Source organism: Betta splendens, chromosome 16 (assembly GCF_900634795.4).
Source record: "Betta splendens chromosome 16, fBetSpl5.4, whole genome shotgun sequence".
NCBI lineage: Eukaryota > Metazoa > Chordata > Actinopteri > Anabantiformes > Osphronemidae > Betta > Betta splendens.
The window spans coordinates 14,079,218-14,106,288 of NC_040896.2; the positions used below are offsets into that span (position 1 = coordinate 14,079,218).

General features: G+C 44.2%; 3 protein-coding genes across 6 annotated transcripts in view; 1 reads left to right on the forward strand and 2 right to left on the reverse strand.

Moving 5' to 3' along the window:
- Positions 1 to 11: 11 nt before the first annotated feature.
- Positions 12 to 4,116, reverse strand: rbm12bb (RNA binding motif protein 12Bb). The gene is made up of 2 exons (XM_029130563.2): positions 3,964 to 4,116; positions 12 to 2,377 (listed from the first exon to the last, which is right to left on the reverse strand). Exon 2 carries the CDS (start codon positions 2,353 to 2,355, stop codon positions 514 to 516), a length of 1,842 nt encoding a protein of 613 aa, XP_028986396.1. The 5' UTR covers positions 2,356 to 2,377; positions 3,964 to 4,116; the 3' UTR covers positions 12 to 513.
- Positions 4,117 to 4,803: 687 nt separating this feature from the next.
- On the forward strand, positions 4,804 to 22,790 carry setd2 (SET domain containing 2, histone lysine methyltransferase). Of its 4 annotated transcripts, XM_029130560.3 has the most exons (23): positions 4,804 to 5,402; positions 6,678 to 6,799; positions 8,009 to 8,030; positions 8,121 to 12,079; positions 12,179 to 12,310; positions 13,018 to 13,146; positions 13,373 to 13,496; positions 13,604 to 13,681; positions 13,765 to 13,862; positions 14,027 to 14,159; positions 14,531 to 14,665; positions 14,771 to 14,899; positions 14,985 to 16,499; positions 16,612 to 16,660; positions 16,733 to 16,961; positions 17,065 to 17,332; positions 17,468 to 17,779; positions 17,892 to 18,017; positions 18,399 to 18,535; positions 18,899 to 19,010; positions 20,170 to 20,244; positions 20,373 to 20,474; positions 21,029 to 22,790. In XM_029130560.3, exons 2-23 carry the CDS (start codon positions 6,759 to 6,761, stop codon positions 21,188 to 21,190), a joined length of 8,067 nt encoding a protein of 2,688 aa, XP_028986393.1. In that variant the 5' UTR covers positions 4,804 to 5,402; positions 6,678 to 6,758; the 3' UTR covers positions 21,191 to 22,790. The 4 variants fall into 4 exon arrangements, with proteins under 4 accessions (XP_028986393.1, XP_028986389.1, XP_028986390.1 ...); XM_029130556.3 differs by having other exon boundaries at positions 17,065 to 17,779; XM_055503342.1 differs by lacking the exon at positions 4,804 to 5,402 and adding an exon at positions 7,134 to 7,273 and having other exon boundaries at positions 17,065 to 17,779.
- Positions 22,791 to 23,768: 978 nt separating this feature from the next.
- The window catches only part of nradd (neurotrophin receptor associated death domain), a 7,405-nt gene continuing 4,102 nt past the window's right edge, over positions 23,769 to 27,071 (reverse strand). Inside the window, exons 3-6 of the mRNA XM_029130190.3 lie at positions 26,702 to 27,055; positions 25,901 to 26,123; positions 25,657 to 25,799; positions 23,769 to 25,378 (exon numbers count right to left, since the gene is read on the reverse strand). Coding sequence (XP_028986023.1) covers positions 25,065 to 25,378; positions 25,657 to 25,799; positions 25,901 to 26,123; positions 26,702 to 27,055 — 1,034 coding nt within the window. The 3' untranslated portion in view covers positions 23,769 to 25,064. The remainder of the gene's footprint in view (positions 25,379 to 25,656; positions 25,800 to 25,900; positions 26,124 to 26,701; positions 27,056 to 27,071) is intronic.

Sequence of the window (27,071 nt, forward strand, 5' to 3'; positions counted from 1 at the left end):
TTGACTCCCACTGGTGATTATCATCAACTTTATTTACAAAAGATTTATCATCAAGCATATACTGTTGGGACTGTAGGTGGCAGATAAAAAAGACAATTCAAATGGATTTATGAAGACAATTCAATTCAAAACAGTAAAACAATATGTACATATTTTTCCAACATTTGCAGCAACACAAATTGAGCTATAAAAATTAGAAAATCAAATCTCTGAACTATAGTGCCTTCTAGCCAAAACATTTAGAAAGGCTAAAATTCTAATGTGCCTTTTAAAAAGGGACATAAGCATAAAATTCCAAAGCACATATTGAAGGCGTCGTCAATCTGGGGGCCAACTTGGTTTAATAACTTTTAATTTCATATTGGACCTAATTAACTTAAACCAAACATTTATTTTTAGCCCAATGACCCAGATATTATATTGTGTGCATCAGAAACTGTCTGCCTGCTGTCTCTCTACAACAACATTGTGTTCATGTGCAAACCACACGTGCCATCAATAGGAACATCGCTTTCACACAAACTCTAGCTGTATTTTTCTCGGGCCTATTGGTCTCCCATTCAGTTCCCTAATTGCTATGAGAGCCTCTTGGCGAGACTCAAATACCACTGTAGCAGAGCCTTTACATTTTCCACTCTCATCAAACTGCAGGGAGATAGATCCAGGAATAATGTTGTATCCATAGCAAAAGTCATAGATTTCTTCAATTCTAATTTGGAATGGCAAGTTTATCAACTTTACACAGGTAGGACCATCAAAATGCTGTGCAGAGGTGTTACTACCTCTGTTGCGTGGAGCGTCGGCGTCTAATTCAAAAGGATCATAGTCACTGCTTCCGTGAGCATTACTGACTGGTGCATTACCATCACGAGGACTCTTTAAGTCGAAGTACCCAGTGTTCCCAGAACGATAGGATGACCCACTGCTCCCCCCCGAGCTCCGGTCCTCTTGTCCCATCGGTGGCTCAACACCCAACTGCTGCATCTCAGAATGTGAAATGCATTTTAGTATGACTTCAGACCCAAGAAATCGTCGCCCATTGAGACAAAGTGCCTCCGTTGCAGCTGCCTCAGACGGGAAGAGAACCAAAGCCATCCCAACTCCTGCCCCTTTATGGTCACGCAGTAGGAAAACCTTGTCCTCATTAATATTAAACCCATGAAAGAAATCCATGATCTCCACTTTACGCACATCAAATGGCAGATTCCGCACAAACAGGCACATTTTCTCTGATTCATTAGGGTTACTTTGGTATGATGGAGGCCTCTTCTGAAATTCAGAACTTCCAGAGGGTTGGACCTCTGTGCTTCCGGACTCAAGAAGAGCGAGCATGTTCTCTCTTGAGATCGGGCGGGTATAAACGGAACGGTTGAAAAAATCTCTTTTTTCCTGAGCCAGGGCCTGACAGTAGTCATTCAGGCTTTTGAACAGAACAAATGAAGATCTAGTTCTTCTCCCACTGTGGTCAATCAAGTGCAGGATCTGGTCATCCTGAAGATTTGCAAAATAAAAAAGCTTCTTTATGTCTCCTTTATCAACAGCATAGGACAAATTGTCCAAGAGAACACAGTACTCTTCCTCAGAACATCCCACAGGCCTCTGCGCTACAGGTGAAGATGACCCAACCTCATACGGTAAACTCCTTTCACTGCGAATAGGTGACCTGTCTCTCACCACATAACTTTTGCTGCTGGTTGCAATTTTTTTAAAATTCGCTCTGTCCCAATCTTCTGATGTTGCTCTGTTAACCTCTACGTATCTTGACCCAATATATTCCCTGTCTCTCTTCTGGCCTTCCATTGCGTCCTTTGCTGTTGCAAATTTGACATAACCTGTCCCATTGTTAAAACCTTTGTTGTTTTTCATCAGGATTACTTCTTCCACAAGTAAACCACTGAAGAACTCGTGAACTTCCTCTTCAGTTACGGCGTAGGGCAATCCTTTAAGGTACAAACAAAAAATTTCTTCACAGAGTGGGTAGAAAGGGGCATTACCCACTCTGCTACTGGCCCTGCCGTCCTCAGAATCCAGGGATCTTCTAGCACGTCTTGCATTCTCATCAAATTGCCTCTGCTGATCCAGTTCAGCAATTTTTGTGCTTCTTTCAAGCATGGTCTGCATCTCAGTTTTACTACTCAGGAGTAAAATGACAGGTGATCCCCTGATGAGGCCCCCGGACCGAGTCATGGCTCGTCTTGCATCTTCATCTGAAGCAAAAATAATGAAAGCTTCCTCTCGCTCCCCACCAATAACATGCACCCCTCCATCAGGAATTTTGAGGCCAGTGAAGAACTTGCGAATATCCTCAGGACCTGCAGTGATTCTCAGGCCCTGTAAACGGATGACAACCGCCATGTTGCAGAACAAACAACTGGACCTGCAGACAAAAGGGTATAGAATAGTATTATTTCCTAAAGAAGTTCAAGCTCAACGTCAATTCCCCGGCATTCCAATACAGCACCACTGAAACTGAACAGCAGCGTGAAGAACAGGACACCAGAGTCTCTACAATCAATGCTCACAACAGCCACCTTCAAAAATGGACAAATCCTTGCTCTAATTAAATTTCAGTTTTGACTATAATCCACACAAGACAAGTACAGTCCAGTACCATTTTACACAACTAGTAAATGTGTAATCCATAAAAACCAAACATCTCACAAGATGAAAAATAGTTCTGCTGAAAGACTAAGAACTGTGCACACCCCACAAACGATATCACCTCAACCTCAGGTACCCTCTCAAATATAACAAGACCGACAACATTCAACACTGGCCTTCAGAAAGGTAACAAACTAAATGTGCACCACTTCCCACATCATAATTAGCAGAGAAAACTCAACTAGGGCATCACTTTGTACATCAACCTCCCTTCAGAATCCCATGCCAGACATAAAAGGTTATTCCACTCCATCGCCATAATACCCAAATGCCTCCAATAGCCGTCCCAAAATGTTCCATTCATGTTGTGAATTGAAGAACTGACTCCTAAAACAAAAAAAAAGGATTTTTTTTATTTTATAATCCTCTTTTCCCAGAGGCTCTGGTCACTTCGGGAGCATCCTTTGCGCATTATGGCACAAACTGGTGTAGTAGAATCCTTGTCTCAAAGGGTTTGATTCATCTCCTTGTCAAAAAAAAGAAAAATCCGTATCAACACAAATGACACTGTAATGAAACCTATACAATAGTCAACATATATGACCAAGTGCTTTAATAATAATTATCATCTTTGTAGCTTAGATTTGTAATGTCCACCAGCTGTTAGGAGTGAAATGGCGTTGCCCTCTGGAGAACAGGAAAACGCCCGACAGCAAAAAGCCATCCAGTCCTTCGGGGTTCAGCGATCGATGACATGTTTGTTTCCAGACATCTGAAACATATCCGCCAGAATCCACACCGTATTGCATCCAACAATTGCCAGCCGTCCATTTTAACTCCTCTGTTCCGCGGATCAACGAACATCTCACACGGTTGAAATCCAGCACGATGAAACCTCAGAACAACTAGCATTAGCATACAACCCGATGCTAGTGATCTGCTAGATGTATTGACCACAAGTGGCTCAGTAAAAGGTCGCAGCATGAAACCAGGCACAGTTTACCATCCGTGTGAGTAAATCCACTGGGCCCATTTACAAATTCACCAAAAGGCAGCACCCCACCTTCGTAGGTTAGCTAACAAAATAGCAACACAACGCCCAACACACGATCTATTTGAAGAACCGATATTTCACCGCCAGACGCATCATTAATAGGCCTTAAACGATAAAACGCACGGAAGTGAAAGCTTCACATGAGCTTGAAAATTAACATCTGAAAGCAAACTGTAGACCTTAGCTAACATTAGCCTAGGCCGGAGGCTTCACCGTCGTTAGCCCGTTTGATTACGAACGCGGCAATGGAGCTGGATTATGTATAATTAACGCCACAAACTATAAACCTAACCAGCAGCAACACTTACACAATAGACTAGCACCGTATGTCGCGTAAGATCAACAATAGCAGTTAAAAAAAATCTGATCGGCTATAGTCTGATCCGTATGGTCGTTCCTCTTTCGAGACGGGAGTTTCTTCCTCTTCTCTTTTTGGGTGGTGACAGTTTAGGCAGCTCGGGGCTCTGTCGCCCTCTACAGGACATTATTAACTAGGTCAGCGATTTCTATTTCTGTCTGCAGCCCTAAATCGTTTAACAGTTTATTAAAGCAGATGTTTTTATTTTCTCTTACTCAATCTTTTATAAAACTGTGTTCATTATTTGTATACCTGATGTACATGTTTGTTGGTTTCCGGCTCATCTCGTTAAAACAACTTAGTGGGATGTTTTCATTTAATGTTAGGTGCAATTAATTCACTCATACTGCCCAAACCTTAGTCTGATTAAAACAGTTTCCATGCAGCAGGAGCCACTGAGCCAACGTGGATGTAATGATTTCTGGACATTAAACCTGTTTGGTTTAAATGTTTAACTAAAGTCATTCATGCATGTCATTGTTTGTCCCAACAGTATCTGCTTCTTTATTTCTAGTAATATTACAAACCTTTTATAGTAACAGCAAAAATAAAGTCCTGCAACACACTTCTCCACAAACACCAACATAATTAGGTTCTTAACAAAACAGATAAGCACAACAGTCAGTAATTCTGCGTATCAGACTACTTAACCATTCATCAGCCATATTCGTCTATTCTATAAGGTTGACAAAAACGAATAAAACAATAAAATAAAATTGCTAATAAATTTGAGCGCATGCTCGCTTACATCTGAAACTATTAGTAGCTAAAGCGAGATACAGATGTGTAACGCTGGTTTCAGTTTCATGCGCTTTCTCTTGTGGGGTGTTTCCAGTTTCTTTTTTTGTTTTTTAGTTTTCTCGTTATTAATATTTACGTTTTATCTCTGTGTTATAATTCGTAAACTCCCGCAGTTGGCTCGGACACGCAGTTCGCTCCAGGGTTCGCGCCAGCTGCGCTTCCCCATCATGTGATGTTGCCGAACGCCGCGGCCACGGCTCCAGCCACTGAGGATCGGTGTGTGCAATAAAAGCGATTCCACAGACATGCTCCTGCACACGCGAGCGCCCCAGCTTGTTGGCTTTTACTTAACTAGCAGGTAGCATAATTAAGACACGTCCCGGGACTCGGCTTTCGCGGTCGTTACATGTTTTCGGCGTCTCCTCCAGCGCTTGGCTAACGATGTGAACTCACGTTAGCTCCGTATTACCAACACTCACCCAGGCTGAGGCTGGGGCGCAGCAGCAGGAGCCACTGAGCCGACGGTCATTTCCGACAGCTCCGTATGGATTTGACGTCGGCATACATTGTTGCTTGATGTTCCACAAAGGGTCGACTACTGGTGATTTCGAAGATGGGGGAACCCTGTGACCTTAAGCACCTCGTAAAGTGAGTAACCGGAAGCCAATTTTTAAACTTGTGTTTAACGAAATTGTTGTAAAACCAGTCTGCTACACACAAGACAAAAACACCATTAGCTAGCATGCTAGTAAAGCCGGGTGCACACACTTGGGTTATAAAGCGGAAACGCATAGCAAGCACATTCTGCTTACAGGTAGCATTGCAAAGTCACCAACTCCACAAAAGTTTCTGGCGTTACACACTCGTGAGACACCAAAGCTGGTTAAGTAAAATATAGCGTGAAGTTACAAGCCATAGCGGCGGCTACTTATGAGAGTAAGCTAACTTAGCCAGCGTTAGCTGTTGATGCTAGTGGATCCCTGACGGCTAGCCACCATCATCTACATAACAATAATGTCATTGTATGGGCGAAGAACCCTTTTAAACACCGCACACGTAACACGTCTACACTTACAGTTGTTGAATGTTGAACAGTAGCAACACAAGTGATGCAAAAACACACCACGAACTAATGCTATCTCACAGATGGGCCAGGGCAGCTAGGTTAGCCCACCAAAGTTAGCTTAGCCGGTTCTGGTGTTACAAAACAGCGTTTCAGACGTGTAGATGCGTCTTACGCATTTATATATACCTTAATTCTTTGCCACAGTGTAATTATTTAGTAGAGCTTTACCGACCAAGTCACTAAATTGACATGTTAGCTGTGGGTCCACTGCTTGTTTCCACAGGGGGTAGAATGAGCCATTTAAAGGCCGTGTTTTGGCTACTTCCACTCCTGCACAGGCCATGTTGTAGTAGCATGTTGTTAGTTTTCTAGCGTGCTTCAAAGCAGTCACATATTGTTTTCATAGGAGTGTCGGTGTGTTGTTGAAGGTAAATCCTCCTGCCGCAGCCGCTCGTCACATATTGTGGGGCACTTCATGTGGTTTACGTGTATAACAGTTGGATGCGCGCATCTGTGTTTTCATCTTATGTCGACGAGTTGTTGTGAATGAAGTGCAGGTGACTGTTGAGTTTTACGGAACTGCAGCCAAAGTTACAGTAGTGGAAACTAGCAGGAACGCTTCAAACATGTGGCGGGTGTCACACTGCACAGACAGACAACTGGACGCCCACGAAGGGGTTCACTGCTAGTCAACGGTCTATAAACAAGAGGCGCTGTGCACGTTTTGATGTGGAACACTGTGTATTTTGGAAAGAAAGATATCACGAGTATCATGTTTTAGAAGCTGATGTCAAAATCATAGAAGCTGTAGGCCACCAACTAGAATTAGTTAACTGCAACCCTGTCTTTTTTGTCAGGTGTGCCACCACTTCGGAGTGTTCATTTCTCTGATTTGGATTATTCTTGGCCAGCAGCTTCTCCGGGCCTACTAATCCTTGATGAGTTTCTCAATGGACACCCTGCTCAAGTCAGAGATCAGGTATTAGAATTCACAAAATGCATCTCACAATATGTGTCTTGTCTGAGTGAGTTTGCTGTTGTTAGGAAGGAATAGTAGAATGACCAGTTGGTGTAGTCTATACAGATGTTCACTGTTTAACATGTTAAATGAAAAGATGAGCTATATGAACGAATAAATGTTTATATAAATGTATATGTCAGAAGATCTTATTTACTGAATGGCCTGTGTAGAGAGAGGTTGTGTTTTTTGCAGTGCAGCACTAGATAAAACACATCACAATGTCTAAAAAACCTAAAGTAGTAGTAAACGTTACAAGCTTCTACTAAATTCTGAATTTATCATATTTCTTTAGTTTGTAGGCTGCTTGTTATAGCACTTACTGTACGAGTGAATATCCCTGCCGGAGTGTCTCATTTTGAAGGTCAAAGAAAGAAAGAAAGAAAAAATATTTCCTAAAGGATTAAATGACCCAATTGTTGCCCAGCACCCACAGTGAGTCTGTTCTAAGAAAAACACACACACTTTATTAATATAAAAAGAAAAATGCTTTACATCCTTTTCAGCTGTCTTCGTTTCCTTTTTTTAATTGGAAAAAATAAGTTGCAGCTGTTGGCAATACAGTCATTTAAGATGTACAATGCATGCCGTAGTGTTTCTTAATAATTTGTTTTGTCTGCTTTGTTAAATTTCTCATTGCTCTAGGAAGATTCCAGTCCTTAGCCATAACCTTTGATCTTGGTAGTGGCAAACAAACTAAAAATTGATTGTGCGCTGGCAAATAACAATTTAGGATTTGGTGTCTGTCCCTTTAACACAATCATAGCTGTCATAATTTGTTGTTTGGTTTTGGGCTATTTAAAATACACCATACTAATAGAGCACTAATATCTTTTGAGTGAGCATGCTGTTTGTTTTCCATACTAACATAGCTCATTAACAATATATTAAATATATTCGAGTCTATATTTAAAATAAAAAGGGAAACTTGAGTTGGGTTAAAAAGAGTACTTGTGCACACACACACACACACACACCTTGGTAACTGCTTTGTCCTAAACTGGTAGGAGCCTTTCACTTCAGTCCTACCTTACATTTCTAATCGCTCAGTAGAATGTTGTATAAATAACAAATGTCGTTATTTGTTTGAACTAATATATAGAATTAAATTCTCTATGTGTATGTTATTATATTTGTATTTCTTCTTCTTTATGTCCTTCATAACCACAGAGAGGAGGGCAGTGGAGCTTCAGTAAGTCTAAAATGTCTTATACTACAACATATTTATTTATTGTCACATTTAAAAAAAGTAAATTACTAACTGTTTGTGTTTTTATTGTAGCTGAAGGTGGAGGGCCTATCAAAGGCAGCTCTTATGAAAAGCCTGTCTCCCAGAGTGGTGCTCTCCAATCATCTCTTGCCTAAAGGGAGCAAAATGAAAGTCAACCTAGAAGATCAGGGTCGCCAGAAAGTGTCCTTCAGCTTCACACAGACCAAGAAGTCACGACAGAGCCTGTTCTTTATCCCTTCAAGCCCTGACAAGTCTGTCACTGAACCTCAGACTAAGGAGGACAAAGGAGGGCATGGTAGATGCAATTCTGAGCAAAAGCAGTCATGCACGGTGCAAGAATCAATAGCAGAGTCACATTCTCAGGCACCCGTCCCCTCAGCCACTAAACATAAGCCAGACTTAACAAAGATACATTTTAAAAAGCAACTTATCAGTGTGTCTGCAGCAGAAGAGCAACCAATATCTGTTATGGTTGAGGAGGAGCACTCCTCAGATTTTCAGGATGCACAGAAGTCATCAGTTCAGAATGCAACTGAATTATCTACACCCCAGCCCCCCAGTGTCAGCTCGACTGAAAGCTCTGCCTTTGAAGGCACTGACGCATGGATAACCCCAACCGTTAAGCAGTCAGCTGCTTCTACAGTAAAGGATGGTGAGACTTCAAGCAGCACTGAGTCTGTTAATAAGGCATGTAAAATGAAAACCAGGTCCCAATCGGACAGTGCTCCCATTTGCTCAGAGTCTGAAGGTGACTCCGCTCAGATGTCTTCCAGTCAAAAAGCAGCAGACTCCAAAGGTAAATCAAACTTGGACAGCAAAAGCAAAGACGTAAAAAAGTCTTCCTCTGGTCCACATGGAGAGGAAAAAGATAAAACCTCCTTTAAAAGGTCAGAGAATCATGAAAGGTCTTCTAGTTACTCCAAATCAGATCGTGATTCTAGACACACGTCATCACGCTCATCCCGATCAGACAAAGATCGCAGAAGGTCCCGGTCTCGATCACGGTCTAGATCAAGAGGGGCTCGAACTAGTTCATCTCATTCCAGGTCAGAGAGGTCAAGAGGTGACCGAGGATCCCGCTCGGAGAGGTCATATTATCACGAATCTGATTGGAGATCACATCGGAGTTCTCCACGCAGAGAGAGAAGACGTTCTCGTTCTCGCACTGACAGAACTCGGGACAGCTCGGACTCTGAGGATGACCACAGGAAGACAAAGACAAGGACTAGTGTTACCACTAGATCGTCCGCCTATTCAAACTCACATAGAGAATCAAAGTCCTCCTCCTTCTCTAAATGTGAAAAAGTCTCTAAATCTGTAGGCTCTCCTCACGCTTCAGAGATGGACAAGAAAACACAACTGACAAAGGCTGAAAGGACTTCAAAGCGGCCTGACTCTGATTTACCTTGGAAATGCTCTCCTGATCTGGACCCCAACCACCATAGATCTAACACCCATTACAAATCTGAAACCAACAGGAAATCCTCTTCTTCCAGTTTACACACTCGCTCTCAGTCATACGAGAAACGGCACAAAAGCAGCTCTAGTGAATCTGAAACAGATCAAAAAGGAAGGTCTCAGTCTTCTGACAAAAGTGCAGGCTCTGAAGAGAATAATGATAAATCAGTACAGAAAAGTGGTGAACCAGATCTGAACCAGGTTGCTACTTCTGTAAAGAACACAGAAGAAAATGGACAAATGGATCACATTTTTCCCAACCAAGCATCATCCTGTACAACCACTGATAAACTGTCTCAGAGTGAAGAAGAATCACCCCCCAATCAGGATACTGAGGAACAATATGTGAAACAGGTGGTTCCCTTTGTTGAAAAAGCTTTGGAAGAATCATTGTCTGAAGTGACATACGTAAATAATTCAAGTCTCAAAGATGAGAATAGAAATACCTCACCTATAAGCCAGAGTGAAAACCTAAAGCATGAAAATGCCACCCCGGGAAACTTGAGCAATGTGAAGGACAGCATTTCTTCAAATAATCAACCATATGTGAATTTAAATGCAACTGTCTTAATTGCGTGCAGTAATGACAGTATAATGAATAACTGTTCACTAGAGCCAAAGTCCATACCTGATAGAGCAGAGATGGCAGTCACAAATGAGGTCCAAGAGAACACTAAAGTAGAGACTGATGAGCAGAATCAGGTTCTGACAGTCGAGCAGCAGTCCACCTCAGCTTTGCCAAGCAAATCAGATTCGGCGTGTCTTGAAACTGAAAATCAGCTGATATGTGGACAGGAAAGTGTTAATTTGGGTAAAAAACCTATCAGTACTGCCAAAAAGTCTCGATGGGACATTGTTGGTCAAGACTTTTCAGAGTTTGATAATTCACAGAAGACACCCAGTGCAGAGAATAAACCTACTACTAAGAAAGTCATCTCTATCAAAGAAGTAGAGTTTTCTAAAGAGAAGAGCCAACAACACTTTAAAGATAACGTTCAAGAATCTGAAGCACATTCCACAATAGTGAAGCAGACTGAGCTGTTTAAGCAAGAAGCTGGAACAGATAGAATCACCCACCAATACAAAGACCAAAGCGAGCTGTCACAACCAAGCACCAGCATCAACCACTGTGACTTACAATTATTTGTTTCTGAGAAAACTAACGTAAATGGGCCTGTGCACATAGGCGATGCGCTGCAGGTTGACATAGCTGCAAAGATACAAAGTTGGAATAAACAGGATCATGAGGAAGAATCAAAAGACAGTTCTAAGACTAAGATGAGAAAGAGAGCATCCCCTAATGAGGATGCATTAGGAGGACAGAGTGAGGTCAGTGACAGTGACAACTCAGAATACGACTCTGACTGTGATGAGGCTATAAAGCGATTGCACTCTGTAGTAGTGGTGCCAAAGAATTCTTCCTTAACAGTGGAAATGCAGAACACAGGAGCATCTTGCAGTCCTATGGCTAATTCGGACCATCACAGCGCTTACACTGCATCGGATGTAAATATCCGTAAAGTCATCAATCAAGGCAACCCTGAACAAAGACGCTCTTCCGCTGCATTTGGAGGAAACAGTGGTTCTTGTGTTGATTTGAATGAGTCACCCAGAAGGAGCATGTTATGTCAGTCTCAGAGCAATATGATTGATAGCACAAGTCACTTGGAGGGCTCCAGTTCCATCAGTGCACTACCTGGTCCTGGTCATATAAATGCCAGTAGGAATACCCCAGATCCTGCCTACAGCTTTGATTCTTCCAAACAAATGTACAGCCAACATGCTGTAAATAGCAGAGGTGAACAGATACACTTCCTCTACCAACAAGAGGGTTTTTCTTGTGCTGGCAATTTTGGCGATAAGGGTCATTTCAACTTTTGGGACTTTTCACAATCAGAACAGCCCAGTAGTACGTACCAACAGCCTGATAGCAGTCATGGGCCACAATTACTAAACACTAAACTGTCAGAGACCTCTGTCAAAGGACAGGAACATGGACAAGATTGTGCTTCCTTGAACCATCACTCGCCAAACACACAGACCAGCCGAAAACCGTACCTCCATTCAGATGAACATTGTCAGGATATGACAGAAATCCACCCAGACTCTCTGACCAATGATCATGATGACTACAGTAGTGATAAACAAACAAATCTCAATCCAAGTTTTGAATGCAGTGGACTAAACACTCCAGGGTCATCAAGTTTTGTACAAGGACACGAAATCAGCAGCAACAGCAGGGGCTCTGTCGTACCGGAACCCCCTAGTGTAGATCATTATAGACCCCAGAGAGGCAGGGGTCCACCCAAAAAACGGCGTCATGAGGTTGAGTCCGATTCAGACAATGAGGCGGAAGCCGGGCCCACAAGCAAACGGGAGCGCCAAGGAGATACAGACACCTCTAAGGAAACTTTTGCCAAGGCTGGGGTGCATCATCCGTCACTTACTTTGCAGGAGTTTCAAGATGCCAGTAAATGGAAAGAGTTGGCTAAGTCCAAAAAGATGCCTCCTTATTTTGATTTGATTGAGGAGAACCTGTATTTGACAGAGAGGTAATTTGTTGTTTTGCATTCCTGCCATGATTTCAATAGATATGAATAAGCTTGTGTGATATATACATAACTTTTACCCAATAAAATACTGTTTTGCAGAAAAAAGAGCAAATCTCATCGAGATATCAAGAGGATGCAGTGTGAGTGCCCAGTGTTGCCCAGAGAAGACCGTGCAAGAGGAGTATTGGCATGCGGAGAAGACTGCTTGAACCGATTACTTATGATTGAGTGGTAAGTTGATTATTTCAAATGTGGTACTATAATATGAGGAGTTTTACTTATAGAAGCACATTTTTTATTCTTAACATGTATGAATTCATACACCACAAATTAACATGGCTCTGAACTGTGATGGATGATGGTAAAATTTGACTCTGGTGCAGAAAAACAGATGCCAAGCTCAAGCACACCACCTGAGAACACAGTGTATCTGTGTCAACAATCAATAGAAAACTGTGCCAGAGTAAATAACAAGGCCTTATCACAACATATAAATCTCCAACAGTCAGGTCTAATTACAGTTTGCCAAAAATGGCTTTAATCGGTGTGTAACAAAAAAACAGTTTAGAGATCAGAAGGAATTCATTGATTCAAACCGATTAGATGGTGGTGTACAGTACACATGGATGTAGGCCCACAGCATAAAGCATTCCTTAAAGTATAACAATTTTATGTTGTACAATGACTAGGTTAATATATTTAGAGCCAGTTAATTATTTTTCAGACAAAGCACTACCCTAAAATAAGCCAAAGGTACCAAAGTAGTTCTACTTCCTCTATGGGTTTTCCAGGAAATTAAAATTAACAAGATATCCAGTAAACTGACTAAACTAAACTGTTGTTAAATGCTTGATGAGCATAAATGTGAATCCTGTTAGATGTAAGAATCCTGCTTACATCTTCCTGCCTGTTTTTTTTCTTTTGTGTGTGTGTTCCAGCTCATCGCGGTGCCTAAATGGAGCTTATTGTTCGAATCGACGCTTTCAGATGAAACAACATGCAGACTTCGATGTTATCCTTACAGAAGAAAAGGGCTGGGGATTACGGGCAGCTAAGGACTTGGCTTCGTAGGTTTCTTACAGCAAAACATTGAATTCCTTTTGTAGCATTAAAAACTGTGGAACAACATAGACCTGCAATAACAAAGTGTTTTTGTCATAATTTATTTAAAGATATACATTTGCACAAGACCATTTTAGTCTTTGTTCCATTTTTTAATTCTGAAATCAAATACTTGTTCTGGGCTTAAATATTATGGTTGTCAAAACTGTCTTTTTTTTATCACCTTCATAGGAACACCTTTGTGCTGGAATATTGTGGAGAGGTGTTGGACCACAAAGAGTTCAAAACAAGAGTGAAAGAGTATGCTCGCAATAAAAACATTCACTACTACTTCATGTCTCTGAAAAACAATGAGGTAAGTGGTAATATGACACAATGTTGTTTACATTAATTCTAAATTGTGATTGATGTGATGATTTAGCTAAATTGAGGAATACTTAGAATTACATTATGTGCCTTCAGATCATTGATGCAACGCTCAAGGGCAATTGCTCTCGGTTTATGAATCACAGCTGTGAACCGAACTGTGAGACCCAAAAGGTACAGTGGCTAAACACGGTTCTTTAACAAACGTTGAGATGACTGGAAACTGGGCTAATGTTATTGTTTTGTCCCTTTTTCAGTGGACTGTCAATGGCCAGTTAAGAGTTGGTTTCTTCACCACCAAGGCTGTTTCAGCAGGAACTGAGCTTACATTTGATTACCAGTTCCAGAGATATGGGTAACTTCCTACTCTCCCTACCCTTGTGTTTTGTTCTGTCTCATCTTTTGTTGCCTAAGGAAAACATCAAACGCATAAGTACAGTATGTGTTCGCATAGTACCGGTGAAGTAGTTGATAACTGGTGGTTTCATGATTGATGATGGCACACTTGTACTTCTCCAGCAAAGAAGCACAAAAATGCTTCTGTGGAGCACCCAGCTGCAGAGGCTTCCTGGGCGGGGAGAACAGAGTTAGTGTTCGGGCAGCTGGAGGGAAGATGAAGAAAGACCGCAGTCGAAAGAGTGCTCTCACCACGGTCCGTACTTCCAATCAAATTTGTCACAGTCAGATTTCAAAGCCTTTGTCGTATTTCTTTGAAAAGTGTTTAAAAATATCCCACAAAACACCCCCTCACTCATCTTCTACTGCTGAGTCCTCATAAGGTTCACTGGGACCTGTCCCAGCTGTCAGTGAGGCGGGTTAACCCTCAATAACAGTTATTTGCAAACAAAATTAGGAAATTCAGCAGTAGCTGGAAAATAATGTTAAAACACAAAGATGAGATATTTTAGAACTACACTTAATGGCAAAACCAATTAGTTGAAAGTAGCAACATTATAATGGCAATAACGGTAACTTTCCAAATCAGCAAATACCACTTGTTAACTTCACATCTACACTCTACAGGTTGATGAGGAACTGGAGGCATTACTGGAGAATGGAGAAGGACTGTATGATGAGAAACAGGTGGTGTCTCTCTGCAGACTAATGGTCCGAGTGGAAACCATGCAGCAGAAACTCATCTGCCTCAAGCTTATACAGGTACGCTCTCGGTATTCAACATCTGTCAGGCTGTTTATAATATGTCTATTGTGATATACTTCTGCTGTTGTCATTTACACAAGCACATGCATTAATGTTTCACAGGATACTCAAAATCCATCATGTCTGAAGCAGTTTCTGGACCATCATGGGTTGTCTTTGCTGTGGATCTTTATGGTAGAGATTTCTGAAGCTAAAGGCAACAGTGCTAATAACACCAAACTGCAGTTAGAGGTGAGACAGGGTTTTAAAAAAAATTACAGAACCTGTGTAGTTATATTCACAACAATGATTAATTTAATAATGGTCTTTTTTAAAGATTATGAAGACCTTGGCTGTGCTGCCTATCTCTACCAAGAACATGCTGGAAGAGAGCAGAGTCCTGACTTTTATTCAGCGGTGGGCACAGACAAAAGCTCTGCCTCAGCCTGCTGAGATGGATGGCTATTCTAGTGAGAACACCTCCCGTGCTCAAACTCCACTGAACACCCCTGATGGTTCCTCCACCAAATTGGGACAAGAACTAGAAGGCGATGCCTCCAAACCTGCTGTTTTTCGCAGACTGAAAATCATCAGTGAGAACAGTCTGGACAGTGCACTTTCTGATGCAAGCAAAGCATCTGATTGTAAAGAGGAGGAGGAAGATGAGGAGGAGGACGATGAAGATGAAGAATCGTCACATGTAGGACTTCTTGATAGTAAACAGTTGAAGGAAGAGCAAAATGGTGAAGATGGAGATCTCGCAAAGGAAACAACGGCAGACTCTGTGAAAGAGGAAAAGGTTGAGAGTCAAGAAGACGCAGACATAGGGTCAAGTTGTCAGCATCAAGTTGAGATTGAAGATGCAGAGGTCAAAATGGAAATTGATCTGGAAAAGGGAGAAATTGAGTTGAAAAGAGAGGTTCTGAAGAAGGAACTCGAGTCAAAGGAGGCTGAGAATGGAAACGAGCAGCCCAGTCAGACAGAGACAGAAAAGCATGAGCTGGCAGATGATCAGCCTTCTGTTGACTGTCCAGAAAAGACAGAGAGTGAGTGCAATCAATCTGAGACTGAACCCATCTCAGCTGAGAGTAAACCCATGCAGGCGGAAGCCGGGCCCATGCAGGCGGAAGCCGGGCCCATGCAGGCGGAAGCCGGGCCCATGCAGGCGGAAGCCGGGCCCATGCAGGCGGAAGCCGGGCCCATGCAGGCGGAAGCCGGGCCCATGCAGGTGGAGCCCGGAGTTGTCCAAACGGAGCCCGGAATAATCCAGGCGGAGGTCGAAGTTGTCCAGACGGAGCCCGGAATAGTCCAAGCGGCGTCCGGAGTTGTCCAAACGGAGCCCGGAATAATCCAGGCGGAGGCCGGAGTTGTCCAAACGGAGCCCGGAATAATCCAGGCGGAGGCCGGAGTTGTCCAAACGGAGCCCGAAATAATCCAGGCGGAGGCCGGAGTTGTCCAAACGGAGCCCGGAATAATCCAGGCGGAGGCCGAACCCAATGAAAAGGATAGTGAATCCATCCAAATCAATGCCTCTGATCTCCCACCTGAACTTCCTTCAGAGCAGAACAAAGCTCAATTAGAGACACAAGAGCCTGAGAAAACGTCTCCTGACTGTGAGGTGCAACCTGGTGAATCTACAACTGATGCTGCTCCATGCTCCGAGATCCCAGAAGCCAGCATACACTCCGAGGTCTTGGCAGTCCAAGTAGACCCATCAGTGATTGGCACTCCTTCTCAGGATGAAGAAGGTGTGTCAGATGTAGAAAGCGAAAGGAGTCAAGAGCCCCAGTTCAGTGCTTTGGATATTAGTGGCATGGCTGCCAGACTTCTGGAAAGCTGGAAGGACCTAAAGGTAATTTCACAGTTGAAATAGTCAACCATACATACATACTAATGTAATATGGCACCCTTTTCTTGTATTTTAGCTTTGTAATCTTAAATCAATGTTACGATTCTTCTTACAGGAGGTTTACAGAATACCAAAGAAAAGTCAGGTGGAAAAGGAAGCAAACGGTAAGTTAATTTCCAGTGGTTATTTCTAGCCTATATGTATTTTTTTCCTTGACTAATTGGATCTTCCTACAGATCGCAGCAGAGAGCGAGACATGGGTTTGTTGCCACGCGCCACTTCTGGAAGCCGAGAACGTGAAAGGGAGCGCGATAAAGACAGGGATCGTGATTATGACAGAGACTGGGACAGGGATCGGGATCGACTCTCCGACAAAGCCACACGTAGCACAGAGAGGAGGAGGAGACGCTCCTTGTCCCCACCGTCCTTATCCTATGAGAGGAGCAGCCGACGCACTGACGAACGGTAAGAACCTCATTTGACAAGTTTCCTCCTATAGTAAATATCTTTCTGTTACTGCAGGTCTTACTCTGGAATTTTTCTTTTCTTTCTTTTTTTTTTTTTTGAGGTTTGACCCATCAAACAGTAACAAGACACCAAGAGGTGTGGGTGGAAAGGAGCGCAATAAACTTTCAACTGAAGAACGTAGAAAGCTGTTTGAGCAGGAGGTTGCTCAGCGGGAGGCCCAGAAACAACAACAGCTCCAACAGCAGCAGCTTCAGACTATGGCTTACAACCCTGCACTGGCCTACACCTCCAGCCCTGGTTTTATCACCTATCCTCCTGGATATCCCATTCAGACTTTTGTGGATCCTTCCAACCCTAATGCAGGAAAGGTACTGCTCCCTACACCATCTGTTGAGCCCACCTTGAACTATGAACAAACTGCTTCCCAGCATCTTATCACAGACCTGGGGCTGCCCTCCCCATCCTCCACCCCCCAAGCCACTCCTGTCTCTAATCTCTCTCAGCACATCACCACCGCCAACCTTGCCACCGGCACCCCTCAGCAGTATGCCCAACCATCTGTATCAACGCAGGACGCAAGTGTAGCTGTCCTGTCTGTACCAGCCCCTCAGGTACAGGGCCAGCAGAGCTACACAACCCTCTGGGACCCCAACACTCAGCAGGCGGTGACCGTGCAGACACAGCCCGCACAACAGTATGCCACAACCCCAGCACAGGCCCAGACACAGACGGCCATTTATTACCAGGGTCAGCCGTGCCAAACCATCTACAGCATCCCCACCGCCTACCCTCAGACCAGTGCTCCGGTCATACAGGTAGGGTGTCTGACCTGGGCCTGATACTCTAATATCCATGCTGCAGCCTCCTGCACTATAGTACAGACACTTACTTGACCTGTATGACCAAAGTGTACATGTGTTTCTGCAGGCATATACTGAGCCCACGGCTAGCTACCTGCATGGCCAACCAGTTTATCCTAGCCATCAGCAGGGAGTTGTGGTGCAGCAGGGAGGCACAGTCACCACCATTGTCACATCACAAACGGTCCAACAGGTACAGTATGTAACGTGCATGAAGGAAAGTCAGTTTCAAGCATCACCATCTCCGTGTGACCACAAGGGGGTAGTGTGTTTATTTTAAAGATACTACTCGTCAGAGCTGCAAGCCTTGGTTTACACAATAGCAGGTCTGATCTGTGGACGCCACTTACATCACTCAACTGTAGAGGTGTAGTGGCATCTGTGTCTCAGTGGCTCAGGGTTGTTTTGGGAGTATAAGGGGGACCCACACTACATTAGGCAGAGAGTCACAATCTTATGCTCAATCCGTGTAAATAAAATGATTCAATTTAATTACGTTTCATTCAAACTTTTCAATTATTTTAACGTAAAACTACATTAACTGGCTGCTGATGCTTTTCCCTCACCTCCCTAGGAAATGATTGTACCCAACAATGTGATAGACTTGCCTCCTCCCTCTCCTCCAAAACCCAAAACTATTATACTACCTCCCAACTGGAAAGTGGCCCGGGACCCTGAAGGAAAAATTTATTACTACCACATAGTCACCAGGTGAGTACAGCTGTGTATGTGTGTGTGGGGACACGTTTTTCCTTTGACATGGGAACCATAAACCATGTTTTTGCTATCAAGGTGAGGACACTGCATCAACGTGCGGACACTTGGCAGGTCCCCACTAGTCCGAAAGCTTTTTTTGAGGGTCAAGATGTGATTTTAGGGCTGTGGTTAGAATTGAGTTTTGGTTCAGATTAGAGCAAAGGTTAGACGTCTGCCTTTATTTGTGATGGTTAGGGTAAGGGGCTAGGGAAGGCATTATGTTAATGGGAAGTCCCCACGTTAATGAAAACCCGTGTATGTGTGTGTCTGCCTGCGTGTGCGCACACGCATCTCACATTATTTATGTCTGCATGTCAGGCAAACACAGTGGGACCCTCCAACCTGGGATGGAAGCAGCGATAACACTAGTGTGGACCATGAATCTGAGATGGACCTGGGAACACCGACATATGATGAGAACCCTTCCAAGGTGACCTTTTTAGCAGTATTTGTCTTCTGAAACTAAACTTAAAAATTGTGAACTACTTCCATTAATTTTGGGCTTAATGGAGAAAAGAAATGTTATTTAATTCAACAGTAAGTATGAAAACTCATCTTTCAATCATTTCTTTCGTATGGTTCCCAGAAAGTTTGTGCATTTGTGCAAAACATGATTATAGTGTTGTACCTTGAGGTAATTGAAGAAGCTGCACCATGATTACTTTCAGCTGTGTCTCATGGGAGAAAAAAACATGTCCTCAGCCCTTCAGCACATTACGTGTGTTGGGCTGTCACCGACGACTCCTCCTGGCTTCAACCAAATCTAAATAGAGACAAAGTTTTGACTCCAGTCGCTGCTCCACTATTTGTCCCTTGGCTTCAATGCGATATAGGGAGGGCCCAGCTCATCTTCTCTTCCTTTCACTTTTTTATTCTCTTATCCTAACTTTGAACGTAATGGGAATCATATGAATGACCTAGTATTTGTTTATTTCTTTATTTAAACGACAGTTTCAACTGCACAGTTGTCCCTCCTCTTGGAGCACAGTTTTCAAAACAGATTGTGAGAGCCGTGTTTTTCCATATTTCCTGTTGGACCACTTGCCACCATGTGTCCCAGCACATGATGGTGCCCATGTGCTGTAATCTAAGCTATAACACATGCTCTGCCCCATTCAGTTTCACAGTTTCAGTTTTCTTGTGCGTATTCAAGTGAAAACTTTGTGCGTCCTTTTGATCCCAACCCCTTTTATTGTGGGTATAGCCAGTCAGATGTTTCCTTTCTTGCCTTTTGTTGTTGAAGTCTAGGGCCATAGAGTTGGCATCCTGGCAGGATGTCCCCGTTTTGTGTCAAGTACCTGTTAAGCAGGTGCTGTTTGATGCACAGTGACCCTGATGCTACTTGTCTGCGGTCGGTTGTCATGTTTTGTTGAGCACAAGTGATTTTGCTGGGTGCTAAACATATCTGTAATGGATTATCCAATGGACAAAACCTCTTTTTTTATTATAGTGTGACTGGAGGAAAGTACAAATGAACCAAAATGAACCTAATTGACGTTTGTGCAAGACAAAACTGTGGGTTTAATGTGAAACATACTTTTGTTTGAAACACACATTTTAGTCATATAATGAATGTCTTCCATTCCCAGTTCTCCACAAAGACAGCAGAGGCAGACACTTCAAGTGAACTAGCTAAAAGGAGCAAGGAGACATTTCGCAAAGAGGTGAGACCACATGTTCACAAGGACATTATTAAACTACTGGCACTAAAGGAAGGCTTTTAATTCACACAACCTTTTAATTTCCATTTAAATGTCTTTTTCTTGTCTCTCTTTGTGTGGTTATTACTCAGATGTCCCAGTTCATTGTGCAATGTTTGAATCCCTACCGGAAGCCAGACTGCAAATCTGGACGAATCAGCAACACGGAAGATTTCAAACACCTAGCTAGAAAGGTAGGAAAAACAGTAACATGTTGGCACTATTCAACCTCGCCTCGGCCTCTGCATGGACGAAGCCCAATGAAAGTATTGGTCCACTTTTAACTTAAAAGGAAAGTTTCACTCAAACCAGAACTAAATAGTTGAGCTCCAATAATTTCTCACTCCAGCCAAATGTTTTTATACTCAGCCCCAGGAGGGGAGTTAGACTATACATGTAAACCATTATCTCTCTCTTGTGTTATTCCTTCCTTTCTAAAAGAGCAGCATATTTTTTACTGTGGCACCAGTGATTGTGTATGTGGGGGCTGGTTTGAACTGGTTTGAGTGCCACTCGGACATACCAGGACTCTGAGCACATGGGCACAGTAAACAGAAGGAAGAGCAGGGCTTCACTCGTTTAAAGATTGCATTTTATTGTCTCAAATTATAAGGGGCAAAGTCACTGAAAGAGAATTAAGCATCCAACCACTCCACCACAACTTGACTATACGTTGTAATTATATCATTTACTGCCGTCTGGTAACAAGGAATATATCTCACTCTTTCCTCATCTCTCAATCCTCTAGCTAACTCATGGCGTTATGAACAAGGAGTTAAAAGCTTGCAAGAATCCTGAGGACCTTGAGTGTAACGAGAATGTGAAGCACAAGACTAAGGAGTACATCAAGAAGTACATGCAAAGATTTGGCTCTGTGTATAGGCCCAAGGAGGACACAGAGGTGTGCTAGCCTCAGGGCCTGCAGATGGCTGACTTGTTCTGGGAAGAAGCACAGATTTGCCTTTCTATTCACTCCTTCGTGTATGAACTGGCCTGAACTGTGAAGTAGTTTCTTACCTGTATTTATGACTAAGAATTGCACTGCTGCCCAAGAAACTCTCCAGGCCATGCTGATGATGGAGGAGCTCTATTTAAGAGACTGTCAGAGACTCGAGTGCCACTGAAAAACCCGACACTCAAGTTGCAGTGTTCCTGAAGGATGACACTGAGGGGTGCTACAGAGACTAATGTTCTCACTGACTGTTTGATTTTTAGCTTTTTTTTTTCTCCATTTGTGGCTTTTAAATGTTCACGAGATCACCTCAATTCCACTTTTTAATCTATTCTAGTCCTGAATGAGGACTATTCAGCAGAATATACTTGGGTATTGTGTTAGTTGAGGTTTCTTTGTTACTTCCACTGTTAAAAATGGATCAATAAGAGAACGTTGAACGCCCCCACACCTCCTTTCCCCTTGTGCTCGCTTCAAGCCTCTGACTCTGCATCTGGTGCTGCTTTTAACTGGGCTGTGGAGGTCCAGGCTTCCACTCCTCAAACCCTGCCTTCTTAACCACAGCTCTTTGGAGCCTCTGTTGTTTTATGAATGCGCAACGTAGGCTGATGATGGAACGTTGTCCTTGTGGAAATTCCTCCCATTTCTATGTCTTGTGTGTCAAGGATGAGCTCTTTCTTCAGTTACACCTAGGGATCAGCCAGTGACTAGCAGGTTGCCTTTGCTATTACAGATGAGATTAATATAATTGTTTTTTGTATGAATTCAATTAGACTTAGAACTGCAGCAGGGTTTGAATACAGCGTGGTTCATGTACTATTTAGCAATGTGTACATTTTCCCCATATCCTGTCCAACTTGTTCTGCCGTTGTACCTCCAGTTCCAGGAGCGATGCTGAAAGTGAAGGTTGTGGCTCTGCAGTTTTAACAGTTTAACATCTTCCATTGTCTGTTTGTTTTTTTTTTCTCTCACTCACTTTTAGTCCTCATTTGACATCAGAGACCCCAAGTCCAGGCTTGCTTCACATTCATGTCCAACAGTTTTCCAGGTGGTTCCATTAGCATTAGGTCATCTATTTGTTGCAGCTCATTGAATTGCATTAAACTAAGATCCAGCATATGTACATCGCTCTTCTTGTGAATATATTGAATAATAGTTTTGGGGAATGTTTAAATAAGCAGACACTTTGTAAAACAATGATCATTTCATAATTGAAAGTGTAAATAATGTGTAATATTACCAAAGCTGTATGCAGGGGACTGTTGTCAGGCAGCACAGTGAGCCCACACATCCTCACCAGCTCAGCCCTCCTGATGCAGTTAGCATATAAATCTGTCAAACATAGGACCCCACTGACACACAGCCGCCTATTTTATTTCAGAGTTTGGAGGATTTTTATGTTTAATTTCTGTTTTGTTTTTGGGGGGGGTTGTGTTTTTTAATTAATTTTCTATGTACAAAGTAAGTTTCACCCTTCTCTACTGTAAGTATTGTGTAAGCACATTGTCATACCGAGTGTACAAACATTTTAAAGATAATAAACTCTTTTGTAAAATGATGTTTCCCTGGTGTGCTGTTAAGTTTGGTTCACGTGGGCGGGTGTTAAATCGACTCAAACACATCTAAGCAAATGTGACTGACCCCTGCTCCATGATTAACTGCTGAGTGCACACCCAATCCCATTTTAGATTGGCTAATTCCTCTAAAAGGGGGGGCCGTGAATGCCACTGCTCCACACATGCTGGGTCCTCAGCCAGATGTTCAGCCTCTGCAAAGGGAGTCCAAAAGATTGACTGCCTTCATTAGAGACGTTGCGGAGATCCGTGATGAATCGAGAGAGGAGCTGCTGTGCTTCTCTCCGCCGTCCCAACCCCCCTCCCAGTATGTGCACATTCCACAGCCCAATGCCTGTGTGCTCCAGACCGCAGTTAAGCAGTCCCGTCTGGAGTGTGTGACGGCATGTAATGCTGCCCTAGGCCATGCAAGACGCCTGCTCCCACTTAAAACTGAAGGCCAGGAGATCATTAACAGATTTGAGTGGGAGCCGGAATCAGACTGTACCTTAAGAAGAAAAGAGGACTCTTTCTCCAGAATAATTAGGTATTTCACTCTTAAAACCCTCTTCATATGTGTCTTTAGTGGGTTTTGAATGGAGAAGGCTGTAAATCCATTGATAAGGGGGAGCTTATTCCAAATATGCCCAGACTTCCACACAAGTGCATTTCTATACCACAGAAGTGACAGACGTGCCTTTAGCTCTGTGGTTGTAGTCCAGCTCCACAAACGGTTATGTTTCTATGAAGACTGTGCCATTTTGTGAATTTAACAACTTTCTGGTGTCAGACACAAATATAACGCTTGGGTTATGTAGGACTGGAAATATATTTTATATTCAAATTGTACTGTAATTGAGAAACTACAGTCAATTACCCTCAAACAACTGTAGAGTCCCTAGCTTCTGGTCTGCAGCATAAAGACTGATGTGCCATCTACTGCACTTACTGTTCAGACAAAGAGGTCTATTATAACAAGTGAGCAGTGAGTTATCAACATTTTTATTTAATGAATAAACTCTTAAAAAACACACTTATAATATACATATACCGTATATACAAAAAGTCAAATTCTGAGATCCTCTTCTCAGTTCTTCTATGAACCACAGGTGTTCAGCTGACTCCTTTCATTTAGACATGACATGATGATGAAATAAATACAAATGCAAGATAGCAAGTTGGACACGTGGCAGCGGTGTAAGCAGTGTCTTGGAAATTTCATCTGTCTAATACAAAAAAAATAAAAAATTGTGTATGTAGAGATTCAACTTTATAAATGGCAAATCAAATTTGAGCCATGACAAATCAGTATTTAAAATATTTACAATCATATGATTCATGGGAAGAGCTAAGAAAGATGGTTTTCTTTTGATGAGATCTGAAACGTTGTGCATAATCCATCCTCGGTATATAAACACCTAGCTACGCAGTGGTTGCAACAGAAAACGAATGACAAAAACAACAAGGCAACACAAACTGGAAACAGTCTGATGAGAAGGTTCATATCTACAATTCAGCACAAGTGTTCTTGCAAAGTAAACAGAAAGTACCGTGGGGATCATTAAGACCTAACCCTAGATTTATACTGGAAAAATCTGACCACTTGACCGTAACACTTGGAGTTTGTCCATGTGCACAGAATTCAACCCAAATGGATAAAGTCCCATCGTACTGGAAAACAGTGCTGTTGGAGAGCGTCTGGCTGCCGGAGTGGTCACTGAAGCTGTGATTTATAAAACAAGGCTTCCCGGACTAGGAGCATGGTCTGATCCATCCGTCTGTGATCATGACAGCATGGGGAAGTTTCAGTCGGGGCAGAGGATGGATCTGGTTGCAGTCTGAAGAACATATTAAGTGGTTTTACAAGAATCACACTCGTGTAAACAAGTCTTTCCGTTTCCTGATCGAATGTTCAGTCACCAGGACTTGTGTGCATGCAATTTATATTTCAACCGCACTTGAATGAGTGTTATTATTATGTTATTATTATTATTATTATTATTATTATTATTATTATTATTATTATTATTATTATTATTATTATTATTATTATTATTATTATCTGACCAGGTTTCTGCCTGATGCTGCAGTGACCACAGAGCATGGAACAGATGAACGCTGTTTATTTTCTCGTGTGAATATTTTTTGCCTCACTAAAAGCTACTACTCAGAACCATCAGCGGCAGCCTCCAACGCTGACGGGCGTTGGCATCAGGGCGCCCCCCTTTGTCATGTGGATCAAAGTTCTTCACGGGGGCCTAGAGTCACACTTGGGGTCCTCAGACCACGGACACCCCCTGCGTGGGGCAGCTGAGGACCGTCACCACGTCGGGCCGCTCGATGCGGGCCAGCGCCGAGAACAGCAGTCCCAGAGTGGAGCCTTCCTTCTGGGCCCAGTTGGAGAGGAGCGTGTGGGCGGGGGCCTCTCCGTGCCCAAACAGGTCCAGCTGTTCGGGTTCGTAGCCCAGCGCGGCGCCCAGCTGCCTCCAGCCCCGGCCCCCTCCGTCCTCCAGGAGGCGCTCCACCTCTTCCTGCCTGTGGGGGGGTAGGTTGATGTACAGGCGATTGTCCTGCTTGCTGTCCCTCTTGGTACCTGTGGAGCCGAAGGAGGCTGGATCAACATTTGCGGCAGCTTGATAAAGACCAGCACCTGGTTGAGATGCGTCTGTTAGCTTAGACTGGAACATAGCAGGTAGTGGTAACGTGATCAGTATATTCTGGATCACCTTTGATGTTGTCTCTCAGAACAAAACTACATTCCAGCACAATGAGGTAATAGATGAAACAGCTTCAGTAATCCTGTTAAAACATCGTCTGAGGCCTCAGACCTGACGACTTCGCCCCGTTTCAAAGAGCCTTTGTCGGCCGTACCTTTGCTGGTCTGGTTGTCCTGCAGGCTGTGCGAGTCCAGAAAGACGCCGCTGTCGCTCTGGAGCTTCTCGCCCTCTAGAGACGTCCCCAGCTCAGTGGCGCGGGCCTTGGAGAGGGCCTTCTTCTGTTTGCATGACCTCCAGCTGGGGAGCGCAGAGGAGAACGGCGCGAGTTAAACTGGTCCCCGAGCCAAAATCCTACAACCAGCAGTACGGACTGGAGCCAGTCCTCGGGGAGGACTCACCATTTGTACGCCACGTAGACCAGCAGGCCCAGCACCACGGCAGCCAGGACGGACACGTAGGCCAGAATGTGGCTGCTGCTGCCCTCGTCCTGCGGGGTGAACTTAGCAGTTCCAGGGGCGGGGCTTCCTTCCCCCTCCGTCACCTCCTCTACACCGGGAAGGCGCGAAGGGTCACGGGAGCCGTCGGACTCGGCGGGACGGGACAGGATGTGCAGCGTCTTATCTGGTGCAAAAAGACGGGGAGGGAGGCGTGTTATGAAGCGTCCGCAGCCGCCGGCGAGTCCGGTTTAATGGCGGATCGGTGATCCCGGCCTCCTGCTGTGTGAAAGCCATTCATTGCCACGGTGTCCGGCCTTGTTCTCTGCCCCCCCCCCCGTGGTCGGCCTATTCTGGGATCAAACACTACAAGGTGCTGTGCTGACCTCTGTGGGGTCAAGTAGTCCCCACATGTGGACTCTGCGTCAAGGGATGACCCGGCTCCTGGGGAGCGCGTGTAGCCACTTGGGAGCGGGCCGACTAGCTGTCAGGGTCAGCAGCGCCGCCCTGGCCTTCATGTTCCTGGGGGCAGTTAACCTAAAGACCCCACTGGACCACAGCCCTTAAGTGGGCTCTTTGGCTCCTCGTGTTTCCAGGATGGGATCGTTCAGTTGAGGTGTGGATGCAGGTGTTGACCACATGTCCTCGTAATCTCACAGACCCTCCCGCGCTGCCCCCCCCCCCCGTCACAGGCTTTCCGGGCACGAGAGCTTCAAAGGCTGAAGCTGACACTCAGCAAAGACTTCACAGCGAGCGTCAACTCACCCATGCAGAGCGTGTCGGAGTCGGGCATGCAGGCTCGGATCTCCACCTCGCCGTCGGAGCACCGGGTGCAGGCCTGGCAGGGCTTGGTGCCGAGGGGCTCCTCGGAGAAGGTCCCCGGGCCGCAGGTCCGGCACAGCGTGTCCCGCTGGGGGCTGCACGGCTGCACGGCGCCCTGGCCGCGGCCGCACCTGGAGCAGGGCGCGCACAGGCCGTAGGCGCCCAGGAAGAAGAAGCCCCGGTCGCAGTCGCACTGCGTGTCCTGTCTGGCCGAGCAGGAGCCCAGCGTGGGCACGCCGGGCGGGCACCTGCTGCAGGGGAGGCAGGGCCCGAGGTCCTCGGACGCCGAAAAGGTGCCTGGGAAACACAAGTT

Excerpts from the sequence above, each read along its gene's own strand:
- setd2 (XM_029130556.3), top strand. The coding sequence starts at position 6,759 with ATGAGTTTCTCAATGGACACCCTGCTCAAGTCAGAGATCAG. Across the intron at positions 6,800-8,008 it reads CTGCTCAAGTCAGAGATCAG|AGAGGAGGGCAGTGGAGCTT; the intron begins GTATTAGAATTC and ends TCATAACCACAG. Across the intron at positions 12,080-12,178 it reads AACCTGTATTTGACAGAGAG|AAAAAAGAGCAAATCTCATC; the intron begins GTAATTTGTTGT and ends ACTGTTTTGCAG.
- rbm12bb (XM_029130563.2), bottom strand. The coding sequence starts at position 2,355 with ATGGCGGTTGTCATCCGTTTACAGGGCCTGAGAATCACTGCAGGTCCT.